This window comes from Hyla sarda, chromosome 1 (assembly GCF_029499605.1).
Source record: "Hyla sarda isolate aHylSar1 chromosome 1, aHylSar1.hap1, whole genome shotgun sequence".
Lineage (NCBI taxonomy): Eukaryota > Metazoa > Chordata > Amphibia > Anura > Hylidae > Hyla > Hyla sarda.
Genome location: NC_079189.1, coordinates 590,976,312 through 590,994,680, shown reverse-complemented (window position 1 = coordinate 590,994,680; position 18,369 = coordinate 590,976,312). Strand labels below are relative to the sequence as shown.

General features: G+C 43.5%; 1 protein-coding gene and 1 long non-coding RNA gene across 4 annotated transcripts in view; one reads left to right on the top strand and one right to left on the bottom strand.

Annotated features, from left to right (window-relative positions):
* EGFLAM (EGF like, fibronectin type III and laminin G domains) overlaps positions 1-18,369 on the top strand; it is a 167,153-nt gene that overhangs the window by 77,814 nt on the left and 70,970 nt on the right. For all 3 annotated transcript variants that reach the window (XM_056546224.1, XM_056546215.1, XM_056546231.1), the window contains 2 exons: positions 8,827-8,944; positions 11,314-11,449. In XM_056546224.1, coding sequence (XP_056402199.1) covers positions 8,827-8,944; positions 11,314-11,449 — 254 coding nt within the window. The remainder of the gene's footprint in view (positions 1-8,826; positions 8,945-11,313; positions 11,450-18,369) is intronic.
* LOC130295456 (uncharacterized) overlaps positions 1-18,369 on the bottom strand; it is a 76,240-nt gene that overhangs the window by 30,168 nt on the left and 27,703 nt on the right. The gene's annotated exons all lie outside the window — the stretch shown is intronic.

The window sequence follows — 18,369 nt, the reverse complement described above, 5'->3', positions numbered from 1 at the left end:
AAACTACAACTCCCAGCATGCCCAGAAAGCCAAAGGCTGTCTGGGCATGCTGGGAGTTGCAGTTTTGAAACTCTCAGAGGCAGCAGTGAGATCGCTTTACGGCGATCTCACTGCTGCCAATGAAGATGCCGCACTGCTGCCGGAAACTCACCTCCAGGACGCAGCGCAGCCGGGACCCCATGGAGGACGCCGGGACCGCCGGGACCGCTCGGGACACCGCTCCGACGGGTAAGTGACGCCGCGGGACGGGACAGGGACACTTAGCAGAGCGGTGTGTGTCCCGATCCCCGTGATCGGGACTTACACACCGCGCTGCTAAGTATTTTCATAGCGAAACGCTGCTATCAGCTAGTCAGATTTGACCAGCTGATAGCAGCGATCGCTGGGGGGGGGTGGGGGACGAAACCCCCCGTGGTCGCACGGTAAGATGGCTGGCTATCAGTGATAGCCACCATCTTTCCGGGCGCTGCGGGATGCCGCGAGTAGCGGCAGTAATGTCCATGACGTACCTGTATGTCATGGGTCGGGAACACCTTGCCACCCATGACGTACAGGTATGTCATAGGTCGGGAAGGGGTTAAAAAATGAATAAAAAATTATCAAAAAGTCTGATCAAAACTAAAATGGTAAAGATAAAAACTTCAGATCAAGGCTCAAAAAATGAGTCCTCATACCGCCCTGTACGTGGAAAAATAAAAAAGTTATAGGGGTCAGAAGATGACATTTTCCTGCATGTAGTTATGATTTTTTCCAGAAGTGCGACAAGATCAAACCTATATAAGTAGGGTATCATTTTAATCGTATGGACCTACAGAATAATGATAAGGTGTCATTTTTACCGAAATATGCACTGCGTAGAAATGGAAGCCCCCAAAAGTTACAAAATGGCGTTTTTTCTTCGATTTTGTTGCACAAGGATTTTTTGTTTTGTTTTGCCGTGAATTTCTGGGTAAAATGACTAATGTCACTGCAAAGTAGAATTGGTGACGCAAAAAATAAGCCATAATAGGGATTTTTAGGTGGAAAATTTAAAGGGTTATGATTTTTAAAAGGTAAGGAGGAAAAAACGAAAGTGCAAAAATGGAAAAACCCTAAGTCCTTAAGGGGTTAAGTGGGAGAACTTGCACAATTGGTGGCTGACTAAAGACTTTTTTGCCTCACTGTAGTCCTGCTCTCAGCTGAGAAGAGGAGACAATTGTATCCAGTCTAGACAATGCTCTTTGAGCTAAACAGTTTACCTTGCAGAGTATTGTGTAGACTGGATACAACTGTCTCCACTTCTCAGCTGAGAGCAGGACTAGCTATGTACAATGTATCAGTCTGGTGTCCAGGATGTTTAGCTCACAGAGCATTGTCTAGACTGGATACAATTGTCTCCACTTCTCAGCTGAGAGCAGGACTAGCTATGTACAATGTATCAGTCTGGAGTCCAGGATGTTTAGCTCACAGAGCATTGTCTAGACTGGATACAATTGTGTCCACTTCTCAGCTGAGAGCAGGACTAGCTATGTACAATGTATCAGTCTGGAGTCCAGGCTGTTTAGCTCACAGAGCATTGTCTAGACTGGATACAATTGCCTCCACTTCTCAGCTGAGAGCAGGACTAGCTATGTACAATGTATCAGTCTGGAGTCCAGGATGTTTAGCTCACAGAGCATTGTCTAGACTGGATACAATTGTCTCCACTTCTCAGCTGAGAGCAGGACTAGCTATGTACAATGTATCAGTCTGGAGTCCAGGATGTTTAGCTCACAGAGCATTGTCTAGACTGGATACAATTGTCTCCACTTCTCAGCTGAGAGCAGGACTAGCTATGTACAATGTATCAGTCTGGAGTCCAGGATGTTTAGCTCACAGAGCATTGTCTAGACTGGATACAATTGTCTCCACTTCTCAGCTGAGAGCAGGACTAGCTATGTACAATGTATCAGTCTGGGGTCCAGGATGTTTAGCTCACAGAGCATTGTCTAGACTGGATACAATTGTCCCCACTTCTCAGCTGAGAGCAGGACTAGCTATGTACAATGTATCAGTCTGGAGTCCAGGATGTTTAGCTCACAGAGCATTGTCTAGACTGGATACAATTGTCTCCACTTCTCAGTTGAGAGCAGGACTAGTTATGTACAATGTACCAGTCTGGAGTCCAGGCTGTTTAGCTCACAGAGCATTGTCTAGATTAGATACAATTGTCTCCACTTCTCAGCTGAGAGCAGGACTAGCTATGTACAATGTATCAGTCTGGAGTCCAGGCTGTTTAGCTCACAGAGCATTGTCTAGATTAGATACAATTGTCTCCACTTCTCAGCTGAGAGCAGGACTAGCTATGTACAATGTATCAGTCTGGAGTCCAGGCTGTTTAGCTCACAGAGCATTGTCTAGATTAGATACAATTGTCTCCACTTCTCAGCTGAGAGCAGGACTAGCTATGTACAATTCAAATAGAAGAAGCAGGTATGTCCAGCTCACCACCAACACCGCCGTGTCTCGGACACGTGTGGACCAACACATACTTGTCAATAGGAAAAGAAGGAGGCGTCCAGCACTTGGCAACAGTAAAAACGATTGCTTTATTCTTCACAGTTTAGACACACAATGCTGCGGTAGGGACAACAGTGACGCGTTTCAGCGGAACATGTCCACCTTAGTCATACAAAGAAACAAGTGGCTGACTCCATCTTTATGTGCCCGCTCCAGGTGAATCAAGTTCAGCCGGTGGGTGTTACCTGTGTGAGCACAGAAAAAAGGAGAACTCAGCTAAGACCAAGTTCACATTCAAACAAAATCTCAGAAAACATATATAAATGTATAAAGGAGTATTAAATACAATGTAAACATGAGTCAATATCCAATAATATTGTATAGTAAATATATCAATTGTATACAAATATAATGAATTATACAACATATAATAATGTGACATAAAGATACTATATAAATATTATATTAGAAAAATGGAGGAAAATTATAGCAGCAAAAGGACAGATAATAATAATTTGTCAATTATAATAAATACATATGTAAACCAAACTATCCTTTTGTAGCTAAAAGGTAGTATAGAAAGGAGACGAGTGGGAAGACAGATTTATATGTTGGACTGTTATATCTATTTCTTTGCTTCAATTACTGCCGTTATTAATGTACCATTGGCTCCTTATATTCTGAGCCAAAAAATGTACTGTTTCACATGTAGAGATTTTTTTCTCTGATATATATATCTACTGCAATTTTTATTTGTCATCATATCATAATAAATAGAGTCACTTCTACATGTCGAAAGTACAGAAAATAAAATTGAGATCCGAACAAGGACCTTGCATCTAGAAGCAGAATAACATGAAATGATATATCGGGGAAGGGAGGGTGTGAACAGGAGGCAAGACCCCCATAAGGAGAAAAGATTTTTACAATAATGTAAGATGACGTCTTGCCTCCTGTTCAGACCCTACCGATATCTAGTCCCCAACTGCATGATCCAATAGACCTCACGATCCAAAAAATTTTCTCCTATGGTCACCTCCTCTTACAGGGGAAAGTACTTTTTCAATCCCCTGCAAGCCGAGGGTCCCATCGTTTCCACCATGGCGGTCTGCACAGTGCTTACTTACCGTCGACACGTGCCGCGAGTTGAAGTGAGGAATGTTAGAGAGATGCTTACGTATACAGGTCTTAAGGGTATTTGTTGTGCATCCTATATACTGTACTTCACACTCGCGGCACGTTATGAGGTACATTACATAGGGGGTATTACAATTCACAAAGTGTTTCATCTTATACATTTCCCCATTCGATGTAGATTTAAACTCCTTGCTATTTTGCATAATGCCGCAGCAGATACACCGGGCGTGTCCACACTTAAAGGTGTCCATTCTGAGACAACCAATTTGTTCCACTGATTCTTTGGGTGGAAAAAAGGTTAGGGGAAATTTTAGATGCAATTGTAGCAGCACGTCTAGAGACACATTTAAAGGGATACTCCGCCCCTGGCATCTTATCCCCTATGCAAAGGATAGGGGATAAGATGTTAGATCGCTGTGGTCCCACTGCTGGGGACCCCAGGGATCGCCGCTGCGGCACCCCGCCATCATTACTGCGCAGAGCGAGTTCGCTCTATGCGTAATGACGGGCGATACAGGGGCCGGAGCAGCGTGACGTCATGGCTCCGCCCCTCATAACATCACGGCCTGTCCCCTTAATGCAAGTCTATGGCAGGGGTGTGACGACTGCCACGCCCCCTTCCCATAGACTTGTATTGACAGGGGCGGGCCGTGACGTCACGAGGGGCGGAGCCGCGACATAACGATGCTCCGGCCCCTGTATTGCCCGTCATTACGTGCAGAGCGATCTCGCTCTGCGCAGTAATGATAGCGGGGTGTTGCAGGAGCGATCCCCGGGGTCCCCAGCAGCGAGACCCCGGCGATCTGACATCTTATCCCCTATCCTTTGGATAGGGGATAAGATGTCTAGGGGCGGAATACCCCTTTAAATCCATGTTCAAAAATCTCTGAATAAGCCGGGTCACCACTAATCATAGGTAGATATTTATTGATGATCTTTTTAATGCTCAGAAAATCATCGCTATATTGTGTAGAGAAAATAATAGGACGATTCTCTTTAGCCGGTGCATTATCACCATTCTCACTTTTGTGTCTAGAAGTATCTAGGAGAGCACATCTCTCTTTCTTGCTGGCTATCTCAAGGCCTCTCGTGATGTGCTCCACTCTATAGCCCGTAGACTGCAGGCGTGAAGCAATATCAAATGCCTCACGTCTGAAATCAGAATCCAAAGAACAGTTGCGTCGCGCTCTAATCATCTCCCCCACGGGCAAATTTTTTGTCACGTGGGGGGGAGGGGGATGACAAGAGGACGCATGAAGAACAGAGTCGACTGCAGTCACCTTGCGATATGTCATAGTAGTGACCTTCCCATGTATGGTATCACCAACAAGTTTTAGATCAAGAAAAGGCATAGTGTTTTTCTCACAGGTGACAGTAAACTTCAAACATAAATCGTTATCATTTAACCCTTTAACGACGCAGGACGTATATTTACGTTCTGTGCCGGCTCCCGCGATATGAAGCGGGGTCGCAGCGCGACCCCGCATCAGTCCCGGCGCTCATCAATGGCCGAGACCCGCGGCTAATACCACACATAGCCGATCGCGGCGATGTGCGGTATTAACCCTTTAGAAGCGGCGGTCAGCTTTGAAAGCGAAAGTGAAAGTATCCTGGCTAGTCAGTCGGGCTGTTCGGGACCACCATGGTGAAATCGCGGCGTCCCGAACAGCTTGCAGGACACCGGGAGGGCTCTTACCTGCCTCCTCGGTGTCCGATCGGCGAATGACTGCTCCGTGCCTGAGATCCAGGCAGGAGCAGTCAAGCGCCCATAACACTGATCACAGGCATGTTAATACACGTCAGTGATCAGCATAGGAGATCAGTGTGTGCAGTGTTATAGGTCCCTATGGGACCTATAACACTGCAAAAAAAAAAGTTTAAAAAAAGTGTTAATAAAGGTCATTTAACCCCTTCCATAATAAAAGTTTGAATCACCCCCCTTTTCCCATAAAAAAAATAAAACAGTGTAAATAAAAATAAAAATAAACATATGTGGTATCGCCGCGTGCGTAAATGTCCGAACTATAAAAAATATACCATTAATTAAACCGCACGGTCAATGGCGTACGCGCAAAAAAATTCCAAAGTCCAAAAAAGCGTATTTTGGTCACTTTTTATACCATTAAAAAATGAATAAAAAGGGATCAAAAAGTCTGATCAAAACAAAAATCATACCAATAAAAACTTCAGATCACAGCACAAAAAATGAGTCCTCATACCGCCCTGTACATGGAAAAATAAAAAAGTTATAGGGGTCAGAAGATGACATTTTTAAACGTATAAATTTTCCTGCATGTAGTTATGATTTTTCCAGAAGTCCGACAAAATCAAACCTATATAAGTAGGGGATCATTTTAATCATATGGACCTACAGAATAATCATAAGGTGTCATTGTTACCGAAATATGCACTGCGTAGAAACGGAAGCCCCAAAAGTTACAAAATGGCGTTTTTTCTTCGATTTTGTCGCACAATTATTTTTTTTTCCGTTTTGTCATAAATTTTTGGGTAAAATGACTGATGTCACTGCAAAGTAGAATTGGTGATGCAAAAAATAAGCAATAATATGGATTTTTAGGTGAAAAAATTGAAAGGGTTATGATTTTTAAAAGGTAAGGAGGAAAAAACGAAAGTGCAAAAACGGAAAAACCCTGAGTCCTTAAGGGGTTAAGAAATCAGAGAATCCAGGCACGGCCGTTACACTCGAATCCCATATGAATATGAGATCGTCTATGTAGCGGCCGTACCATCGGATAGAGTGAGGATAAGTAGGAGTTGTGGGGAGCAAAAAGTGTCCCCCTCTCCCACCAACACATATATATGTTGGCGAGAGAGGGGGAGAATTTTGCCCCCATCGAAGCTCCCGTCACCTTTAAGAAAAATCTCCTGTCAAACATAAAGAAATTGTGAGTCAAAAGGTAATGAACTACCTCAATGATGTACAACTGTAATTCTTGAGTATATGTGGAATATGTAACAAGAAACCATTCCAAGGCAAGTAACGCCTTGGAATGGGGTATTACGGAATATAGGGATGTAACATCCGCCGTGATCCACATCTACTCAGGTTGCCACACAATATGTTGCATCATGGCCAGTACAGGGGTGGTATCCTTAATGTATCCTGGCATCTTGCCGATCAATGGTTGTAATAGGTTATCCACCCATGCACATAGCCTTTCGTTTAGGGAAGAAATTCCTGCGACAATTGGTGGCCTGGGCGGAGGAAAGGTGTTCTTATGTACCTTGGGGAGGGAGTGGAAAATGGCCACCTGAGGATGTTGGATAAGTATGTAATCCTTTTGTTTCTGAGTAAGGTGGCCATGTTCCACTCCCATATCAACCAAGGCACTCAGTTTTCGTGAGAAGGGGACAGTGGGGTCACCGGACAGGGGCCTGTGTGTAGTCAAATCAGGCAACATGACTATATTGAGATTATAGTACAGACCCCTGTCCAGGACCACCACTGCGCCCCCCTTATCCGCCTGGCGGACGATTATATCATCAGCTTCTTCTATTGCTTTTAACGCTGCTCGTTCAGAGGCTGACAAATTATGTTTATGTTTAATATTAGTCTTGGAAAGCGATACAAGTTCGCGTTCCACTGCCTCTTGAAACGAGTCAAGTACGGGGGTCCTAGACATTACTGGATAGAAGGTAGGGTTAGTAATATTAAAGGATGGTACACACATATTTATGTCTTTTTCTTGTAATTGTTGGAGTTCCGAAAGCGCCCGGAGGTCTCGAAAGGAGAACCCCAGGGCACCTCCAGATCCCACAGACCCTACATCGTATATTGGAGAATCAGACATGATAGCTGAACCATTATGCAAATTACGTGTATTTAAATCAGAAGCATCACCATCATGTACAAAATATTCCCCCCAGTCTGAAATTTTCTCCCCATCGTCATGGGCAATATATAAGAAATGTTTTTTGATGGTAATATTGCGTACAAGCTTGTTCACATCGAGTAAAGTCTTGAATAAGTCAAATCGAGTACTGGGAGAAAAGGAAAGTCCTTTTGATAGCAAAGACAGTATGACTAAGGTGGACATGTTCGCTGAAACGCGTCACTGTTGTCTCTACCGCAGCATTGTGTGTCTAAACTGTGAAGAATAAAGCAATTGTTTTTACTGTTGCCAAGTGCTGGACGCCTCTTTCTTTTCCTGTACAATGTATCAGTCTGGAGTCCAGGCTGTTTAGCTCACAGAGCATTGTCTAGACTGGATACAATTGTCTCCACTTCTCAGCTGAGAGCAGGACTAGCTATGTACAATGTATCAGTCTGGGGTCCAGGATGTTTAGCTCACAGAGTATTGTCTAGACTGGATACAATTGTCTCCACTTCTCAGCTGAGAGCAGGACTAGCTATGTACAATGTATCAGTCTGGAGTCCAGGATGTTTAGCTCACAGAGCATTGTCTAGGCTGGATACAGTTGTCTCCACTTCTCAGCTGAGAGCAGGACTAGCTATGTACAATGTATCAGTCTGGAGTCCAGGCTGTTTAGCTCACAGAGCATTGTCTAGACTGGATACAATTATCTTCACTTCTCAGCTGAGAGCAGGACTAGCTATGTATAATGTATCAGTCTGGAGTCCAGGATGTTTAACTCACAGAGCATTGTCTAGACTGGATACAATTGTCTCCACTTCTCAGCTGAGAGCAGGACTAGCTATGTACAATGTATCAGTCTGGAGTCCAGGCTGTTTAGCTCACAGAGCATTGTCTAGACTGGATACAATTGTCTCCACTTCTCAGCTGAGAGCAGGACTAGCTATGTACAAAGTATCAGTCTGGAGTCCAGGCTGTTTAGCTCACAGAGCATTGTCTAGACTGGATACAATTGTCTCCACTTCTCAGCTGAGAGCAGGACTAGCTATGTACAATGTATCAGTCTGGAGTCCAGGATGTTTAGCTCACAGAGCATTGTCTAGACTGGATACAATTGTCTCCGCTTCTCAGCTGAGAGCAGGACTAGCTATGTACAATGTATCAGTCTGGAGTCCAAGCTCTTTAGCTCCCAGAGCATTGTCTAGACTGGATACAATTCAGAATAGCTAAATAGAGTACATTTCCACTTCTGTCACTTTTGGAAAAGGTAGCAACAGGATGGAAAAGAACAGCACATACTTTTATACAGTAGTTATCATGTTCTTGATAAGTTATTTACATCAAGTCAAAATAATAATTTTGTTTTCCCTATTAGAAACTGGTGCTCAATAATTTACAGCCAGGAACACTGCATCGGGTTAGTGTTGGGGCCTATAACTGGGCAGGTAAAGGACGAGCCAGTATGCCAAGAGATATATCGACCTTATATCCAGGTAAGGACCATCATTGAGGTAACTATACCGTACCATCTGCTATTCTCTGATGGTTGATAAACGTGATCAGACTGCACAGATTCCATATACAGTACATTAGACTGCTGACAGCACATCCAATGTGTACAGAGGAGCATGTCAGGGCAATTCCACTGGTCAGGAAATTGTATAATTGTCTTAAAGGGGCAGTTTTTTTTTTTTTTTTCAGCATTTGAGCCCATGATGCCAAGGTATAATTCTGTGTAATACGCTTCTATGACCTCCGTGTGCCGCTTTGTCCTGTTTTCATGAACAGGACCCACACCCAGAAGTGCTGTAGTGCAAATCTTTTTATTTTACTGTTGGGGGCTGAGGGTGGCTATGCTGTAGTGGGTGGGAGGATAGCAGGGTAAGAGGAATTTACTGAAGTAATGCTTTCCAACCACCCACTGCAGCATAGCCATGCCCCCAGGGGATCATATGACAAATTGTCCCTGGCAACAAGGAATGCTGGCTAAACAAAACAAATCCTGCAATACCCCTTCAATGTCAATCTATTTATCAGAATTGCCAACAATTTTTAAATTTTCACTCATTCATTAAAGGGGTTATCCAGGAAAAATTTTTTTTATATATATATATCAACTGGTTCCAGAAAGGGAAACCGATTTGTAAATTACTTCTATTAAAAAAATCTTAATCCTTTCAGTACTTATGAGCTTCTGAAGTTGAAGTTGTTCTTATCTGTCTAAGAGCTCTCTGATGACACGTGTCTCAGGAACCGCCCAGTTTAGAAACAAATCCCCATAGCAAACCTCTTCTAAACTGGGCGGTTCCCGAGAGAGGTGTCATCAGAGAGCACTTAGACAGAAAAGAACAACCTTAACTTCAGAAGCTCATAAGTACTGAAAGGATTAAGATTTTTTAATAGAAGTAATTTACAAATCTGTTTCACTTTCTGGAGCCAGTTGATATATATATATATTTTTTTTCCTGGATAACTCCTTTAATGAATGAGTGAAAATGTAAAAATTGTTGGCAATTCTGATAAATATATATATCAAAGTTTTTTCCTGGAATACCCCTTTAATATTGCCTCCTAAGTACAAGATGATAACAACAATAATACTGCCACCTATGTGTTAGATTATAACTACTATAATTCTGCAGTCTGTGACCTGGGTCACGGCAGGACACGAGGTGAGCTGAACTCATAGCTACTATAATACTTCCTGCTCTGTACAAGATTATAACAACTATAATACTGGTCCCTTGTGTAAGATCATTATAACTAATATGATACTATCCTCTATGTACAAGAATATAACTACTACACTGCTGTCTCCTATGTACAAGAGAATAACTAATATAATACTGCCCCCCTATGTACAAGAATATAACTACTATAATACTGTTCCTATGTACAAGAATATAACTACTATAATACTGCCTCCTATATACAAGAATATAACTACTATAATATTGCACCTATATACAAGAATATAACTACTATAATACTGCTCCTATGTACAAGAATATAACTACTACACTGCTGTCCCCTATGTACAAGAATATAACTACTATAATACTGCCTCCTATGTACAAGAATATAACTACTATAATACTGCTCCTATATACAAGAATATAACTACTATAATACTGCTCCTATACACAAGAATATAACTACTATAACACTGCTCCTATATACAAGAATATAACTACTAGAATACTGCTCCTATATACAAGAATATAACTACTATAATACTGCTTCCTATATACAAGAATATAACTACTATAATACTAGCTCCTATATACAAGACTATAACTACTATAATACTGCTCCTATATACAAGAATATAACTACTATAATACTGCTCCTATGTACAAGAATATAACTACTATAATACTGCTCCTATGTACAAGAATATAACTACTATAATACTGCTCCTATGTACAAGAATATAACTACTATAATACTGCTCCTATGTACAAGAATATAACTATTATAATACTGCTCCTGTATGCAAAAAAATGTCATGTTGGATGTACAAGTACCTCTCTAAGGTTGATGGTTACATGGCAATGGTAGTCACTATTCTGCAGACTATTACATTTGGCATTGACACATAGACGTTCGGCGGTATACACACTTGTTACCTGGCCTGCTTAGGAATTGATTTTTTACTCTTGTACTTCACAAATGAGCTGTGATGAATGTAATGAATCGATGCTGTAATCACTTACAAATTGAACCCTTGATCTCCCCCGAGAGAGTCACTGCGCGGGGTTAATGGGTAGTTATTCACTCCAGCTTCATAAATGACAACAACAATTTTGTCTATTGTACCTGAAGAAGACAAAGCTGAATGTATTTATTGTATTTTCTACAGATATGTGCATGGCGCCTGATCCCCCATTGCAGCCGCAGGTGGTGGTGGTGTCAGACGCGGAGGTAGCCATTTCATGGAAGCAAGGTGCCGGTCAGGGCAGCGCCCCAATTCAGTATTACTCAGTGGCATACAAAAGGTTAGTCAACAGCACAAATCTCATTTATTGATAGTTTATTACAATGTATCGGTGCAGGTAAAATGGATTATTTAAATAGATAAAAATGTTTTCATTTACTGATCTTAAAAATAGCGAGGATCAAAGTGTAGTCGAAAGTTGACGCACCTTTACAACTTTGGTCTTTACAACTTTACACTTTAGGGACATGTCTCTGATGTTGGGAGGGGGGTCACCAAAATAAGGCGTAGTGCCCTGGGATATTTATATACAGGGCTTTTGGGTGAAGAAAAGTCAAGATAGCATTCCTACACTTATACAAACCCTGTGTCAATAATCTCCTACATTAAAGAGTGAAATCCTCAGGGGCGTGCACGGAGAAGGGAGGATCCTCTCATGAGAAAAATCTAAACAAATATGTGGTGGCCCGGTACAGGATTTGTACCCCTGTACCCTAGCTGTCCTGTCAGGCAGCCTCCCTGCAGTGTCTCCTGGGCCCTCTGCACCTGTTCCCCTTGTATCTTTATGCTGTGTATTGTATATAAAAGTGTTATGTCTTTAAGAACCGTTGACATGTGATTAACCAGTGTCATGTGATTGTAACCCAGTGAGGTATCAGTGACCATGTGACCTAAGGGTGACCTATGGGACCCCTCCTAGTCTCATATAAGCCCTGGGAGGAGCTAGTTCTCTCTCTTGAGTTCCAGTTAAGTTTTTGCTGAGGTCCAGTGCAGTCAAGTCCTAAGAGTGTGTCTGGAGTCCAGAGGAGGCCTCAAGTCAACCACGCAGCCACAAGTCTACAAGTCCACAACCCCCAGGTCCCAGTCAGAACCTGGTAAGCAACAAACGGGGTATAGTCAGTCTCAGTCAAGTCAATCAAAGTCAACCTGTCTTGAGTTAGCGTGGCCTGCATCAAAATTGTCCCAGTCCACTGCAAGTCCCAGCAAGTCCTAAGGTCACTGAAGTCACTGGTCACCTCTGTGGCCCTGGCTAAGCTGTATAGACTATTCCACCTGTCTAATTCAGTAAAGCTACCGTTGTTCTGTAATTTGACATCGGAGTCATTATTGCCCCCCGTGCCTAACCCAGGATCCAGCGGTATACCTTTGGGTGGTGTAGAGGATAAACCATGCCCTGGCGTCACGAACACAAGAGGTTAATGCCATCTGCCCCTAGGGTAATTCCATCTGCCCTCATCACACCCTCTACCACAAAGACCTCCCTCCAGGTCCTTATTAGCCATACAAATACTCACCAACAACCCTACCCTGCTCCTCAAATCAAGCTGTCCTTTTCCTCTAGCTGCCATTCTATGCATGCTTAATCCAACCCCATCTTGTGTAATAGGTGATCAGCCGACGAAAAAAAAATATGGGCAAATGCTTATGATCCTGTATGGTGAGCAGCTTTAAAAATACCAAAACACCAGAATTGCCTAAAGTTGGGTTTTCATGCAAGAATTTCTGTATGGAATTCTGCATGAACATTTTGCATGAATGTATAGCCAGTTCCCTTCATTGGGATTCCATTTTCCCATTCACACAGCAGAATTTCTGCTGTAGAATTTCAGCTGCAGGAATTTCATTTAAAGGGTACCTCTCATCAAAAAAAACGTTTGATATATTATAGATTAATGTATGCAGAATAACTTTACAATTGCATGTTATTAAAAAATATGCTTCTTTCTATTTAATTTTCCACTTTGAAGAAATGACCACTAGGGGTCTCCTTACCAGTCCTGGCAGCAAGCATTTCAGACTCATGCTGGAGTCCTAAACACTACGAGCTGCCAGTCTGCTTTGTTCACAAAGGAGAACACTCAGAGCTGCCAGCCTGCTTTGTTCACAGCCTGTTTGGCTGTGAACAAAGCAGGCTGGCAGCTCTGAGTGTTTAGGACTCCAGCATGAGTCAGAAATGCTTGCTGACAGGACTGATCGGGAAAAATACAATAGAAAGAAGCATATTTTTCATTAACATGCTATTGGAAAGTTATTCAACATTCATTAATCTAAAATATATCAAAAGTTTATTTGATGAGAGGTACCCTTTAAGTGAATTGGCTATAAATTCATGCAGAATTTTCATGCAGAATTCTGTGCAGGAATTCTGCCATGTGAACATAGCCTAATCCTAAAGTATAGTAAAGGTGAGAAGGATTTGTCCCTAGCCATTCTGCTGATCCCTAATCATTTTCAGCGATTCCTGAAGGACAAATCCAGAAATTTTCTGATTCCCTGAAATCTAAACATTTTGAAGGATTCTGAAAAATTATGTTTGTGCCAAATTGTTTCACTCATAGTAGCCATGTGTCCATATGAAGAAGCTTTATCCAATGGCTCCTCAGCCTAGCTGTCACATTGGGCAGGGAAGTGTGCAGCCCTAAGCTTACCCTGACCACTGTACCTTCCTTTTGGGGTGCCCACCTCCTTAATAGTATTGCCCCTAGCATGGTCCCAGACCTTACTCTACTACAGTGCAATACAATAATCAAAAACTGTACAGAAGTCAGGACAGGGCACAATGGGTGAACAGGCCTAAAACTAGATCCAAAACACAGGGAATAGACAGACAAACGGTAAAAAAAAGTACTAAGATGAGCCAAATCCAAAACTAAGAGAGCTCACAGTACAAATACAGAAAAGAGAAGAATAGTTGGGTCACTGAGCCAAGCGACAGAATACACAGGATACATCAAGGAAGGAGCAATTGGGGAGCTAGTGCAGAAATAACTCGAACACAGGCAAGGAGTAACAGACTGGCTGAGTATATTTATCCAGAAGGACGTTGACGCTGAGACCATATGTAATTGGCCCGTCATCCAAGCCTCCGGGTGTCGTCACAGCAAATCAGCATACATCAGCCAGAAAGAAATTAACTCTTCTGCCAGAACCAGATCTACTCATTACACTGACTTTTACAGAATTCAAGTCCAATAGGAATTTATGGAAATACAATTTATTTGGGGTCCAATCATCTTTGTTGAAGAAAAAAAACAGGACTATACATAGGCTAAAGACTTGCACATGGTCTCCCTGCCATGTATTCTTTAAAAAAAAAAAAAAACTTATTCTGAACAAGTTAAGAAATGACATGTCACCTAAGTGTTCTTAAGTGGTCCTCTATTGTTATCTTATAAGAATAATATTTGGATCCTTAAAATGGGTTGTCCCCAGAGGCGTCGTTGGGGGGGGGGGGGGGGCTAACAGGGCTATAGCCCCAAGTGTGAGGCCAATAGCCTGGGGTCTCGGGCTGCCACTGTCTTAAAGCAGTGGTGGCATTATTAAAAAAATGTATTCTACCGCTGCTTTATGCCTTCTGCTGCTGCCACAGCTACTGGGGGTCCAGGACACTCGTCCCGGATCACCAGGCAGAAAGCACCGCTTTCTCCTGTATACGCGGCTCACGCACATACAGTAGAAAGCCTCCTCTCTGTGTAAGCTGCATCTGCAGCCTACACAGAGAGGAGACCTGACCCTGCCCCCACGTAGCTCGCAGCGCGGGCACCGATCATGCCACTCATCGATGTCTTCACTGTGGAGGAAGGAAGACACGGGCCCCTGCTGCGCTTCGGAGGAGAAGATCACTGGGTGGGACATCAGGTGAGCATAATGTTTAAAAAAATTTTTTTTTACAACCTGAGGAAGGTGAAAAACTCTGCTGCCTACACCTACTTGGGGGGGGGGGACTATGCTGCATATGGCTACTAGAAGGGAGGGGGAAAAAACTCTGCAGCCTACACCTACTGTGGGGGATCCTGCTGCCTACACCTTCTGTGGGGGCATCCTGCTGCCTACACCTACTGTGGGGGGATCCTGTCTCCTACACCTACTGTGGGGGGACCCTGCTGCCTACACTTACTGTGGGGGACTCTTCTGCCTACACCTACTGTGGGGGCAGTCTGCTGCCTACACCTACTGTTGTAGAACTCTGCTGCCTACACCTACTGTGGGAAAACTCTGCTGCCTACACCCACTATGGGGGAAAACTCAGCTGCCTACACCCACTGGCTACCTACTTGACTAACTACCTGGCTACCTAACTTTATACCTGGATGCCTAACTACCTGCCTACATACCTGGCTACCTAACTATGTACATACCTGGCCTTCATACATGGCTGCCTAACTACCTAGCTAGGAACCTACCTACCTACCTTGCTAGTCACCTACCTACATATCTGGCTTCCTGATCTACCTACCTAGTTACCTATTTACCTGGCTACCTACCTACCTGCCCTTTTACTATGCAGGACACCAAGAAGGGAATTATTACAGTTTGGGGGCCTATAGATGGGGAGATTGTGTAAATGAGGGTAGGGCACTGTAAAAATGCAGAGTCTAATATGTTTATCCTGCAGATGCTGAAGAAATTAGCTTTGGTTGGAATAAGTTGTCATGGCAGTCTACTGTGGACAGAAAAGAAAAGGAAAGAGGACGCCGCTGATCAGAAAAGACATCACCTGGAGGTAATGATAATCACTTATATGGTATACAGATCCTGTGTACAGCCAGAATCTACCTCTATATGGTCCTGTATATATTCACTTATATGGTATACGGATCCCATGTACAGCTGGTATCTACCTATGTATGGTCCTGTTGATAATTACTTATATGGAATACAGATCCTCTGTACAGCTGGTATCTACCTCTATATGGTCCTATATATAATCACTCTAAAAAGTAAATGTATGTGGGGATATTGGTCTTTAATACAGTGGATTTTTTGGTAAATATATAGAAATATAAGTCAGTGATAATGGTGGTGGTGGTCATGGTATGGCAGTATTTTTTGTACTTTACTGGTAACACACTACTAGCAATGTACACCTGTGCACTAATTTCATATTGTATGAAGATGCTGAAAGTTTAAGTTTTTTGTACTGGTATTATTGGTAGTAGAGGTCTCAGTAAACAGGATTTGGTAAGTTACAGTATAATGGTGATAGGAGTGTGATTAATGAGACAACACTGTACAGTTGTCCGCTGGTAGTAGTGAATATATTGGAGGAGGAGGCTGGATGCAATTGGGTGTGGGTGAGGGTCTGGTTAGGGACATAGCTGAGGGTGTGGTTAGGGGCATGACCTGGACTATGGGCTCTAGCCCCGGTCTTCTGCAGACCTAGCAACGCCCCTGGTTGTCCCATGACAACATATATTGAATTTTTATAACCCCTCTAGCAGGTCTGGCCTTGGGGTCCCCACCACTAAGAACAAGGGGGGGGGGGGGGCTTAGACTCTGGTCTCAGCAGGAGAGAAGTTCTCCTCTTTATGTGAGCATCTGCTCTGCATATTTGGCTATTTCTGACACCCCCATTTCATTCTATGGAGAGGGTATGTTTGTGCTGCCCTCTCATCAGCAACAGTGGGGTAGCAAAGGTCTGACCAGATCGAACTTACTTTTATAACCTGTCTGGTTAAAAATTGTGTAAATGTCCTATCCCCAAGTAAGGCTATTATACACTACATTCGGAAAGTCTTCAGACTATGTTGAGGCCTTTAAACTAAAATAAAAATTATAAAGAAAACATAAAGAATATTTTTTCTCACCAATTTGCACTCAATACTCCATAATGAGAATGTTAAATTGAATTTCAGAAATGTGTGCAAATGTATAGAGCTCAGAGATTGTGTGGATGCACAGATCTGAAGAAGTGGGGGCAAAAAAAAAATCTGTTTATATCTGTTCTGAAAAAAACATCAACAAAAGACGTCATGTCTAGAGAAAACCATCATCTGCCATCACCTGCCCAATACCATCCCAACAGTGAAGCATGGTGGGGGCATCATCATGTCTGGAGGAAACCAGGCACTGCCCATCACCTGCCCAATACCATCCCTACAGTGATCATGGTGGGGGCAGCATCATGTCTGGAGGAAACCAGGCACTGCCCATCACCTGTCCAATACCCTACCTACAGTGAAGCATGGTGTGGGCAGCATCATGTCTGGCGGAAACCAGGTACTGCCCATCACCTGCTCAATACCATCCCTACAGTGAATAATAGTGTGGGCAGCATCATGTCTGGAGGAAACCAGGTACTGCCCATCATCTGCTAAATACCATCCCTACAGTGACGTATGGTGGGGGCAGCATCATGTCTGGAGGAAACCAGGCACTGCTCATCACCTGCCCAATACCATCCCTACAGTGATCATGGTGGGGGCCGCATCATGTCTGGAGGAAACCAGGCACTGCTCATCACCTGCCCAATACCATCCTTACAGTGAAGCATTGTGGGGGCAGCATCATATCTGGAGGAAACCAGGCACTGCCCATCACCTGCCCAATACTATCCCTACAGTGAAGTATGGTGGGGGCAGCATCATATCTAGAGGAAACCAGGCACTGCCCATCACCTGCCCAATACTATCCCTATAGTGATCCTGGTGGGGTCCGCATCATGTCTGGAGGAAACCAGGCACTGTCCATCACCTGTCCAATACCTTCCCTACAGTGAAGCATGGTGTGGGCAGCATCATGTCTGGAGGAAACCCGGTACTGCCCATCACCTGCTCAATACCATCCCTACAGTGAAGAATAGTGTGGGCAGCATCATGTCTGGAGGAAACCAGGTACTGCCCATCATATGCTCAATACCATCCCTACAGTGAAGCATGGTGAGGGCAGCATCATGTCTGGAGGAAACCAGGCACTGCCCATCAGCTGCCCAATGCCATCCCTACAGTAAAGCATGGTGGGGGCAGCATCATGTCTGGAGGAAACCAGGCACTGCCCATCACCTGCCCAATACCATCCCCAAAGTGATCATGGGGGGGGGGGCAGGATCATGTCTGGAGGAAACTAGGCACTGCCCATCACCTGCCCAATACATCCCTACAGTGAAGCATGGTGGGGGCAGCATCATGTCTGGAGGAAACCAGGCACTACCCATCACCTGTCCAATACCATCCCTACAGTGAAGCATGGTGGGGGCAGCAT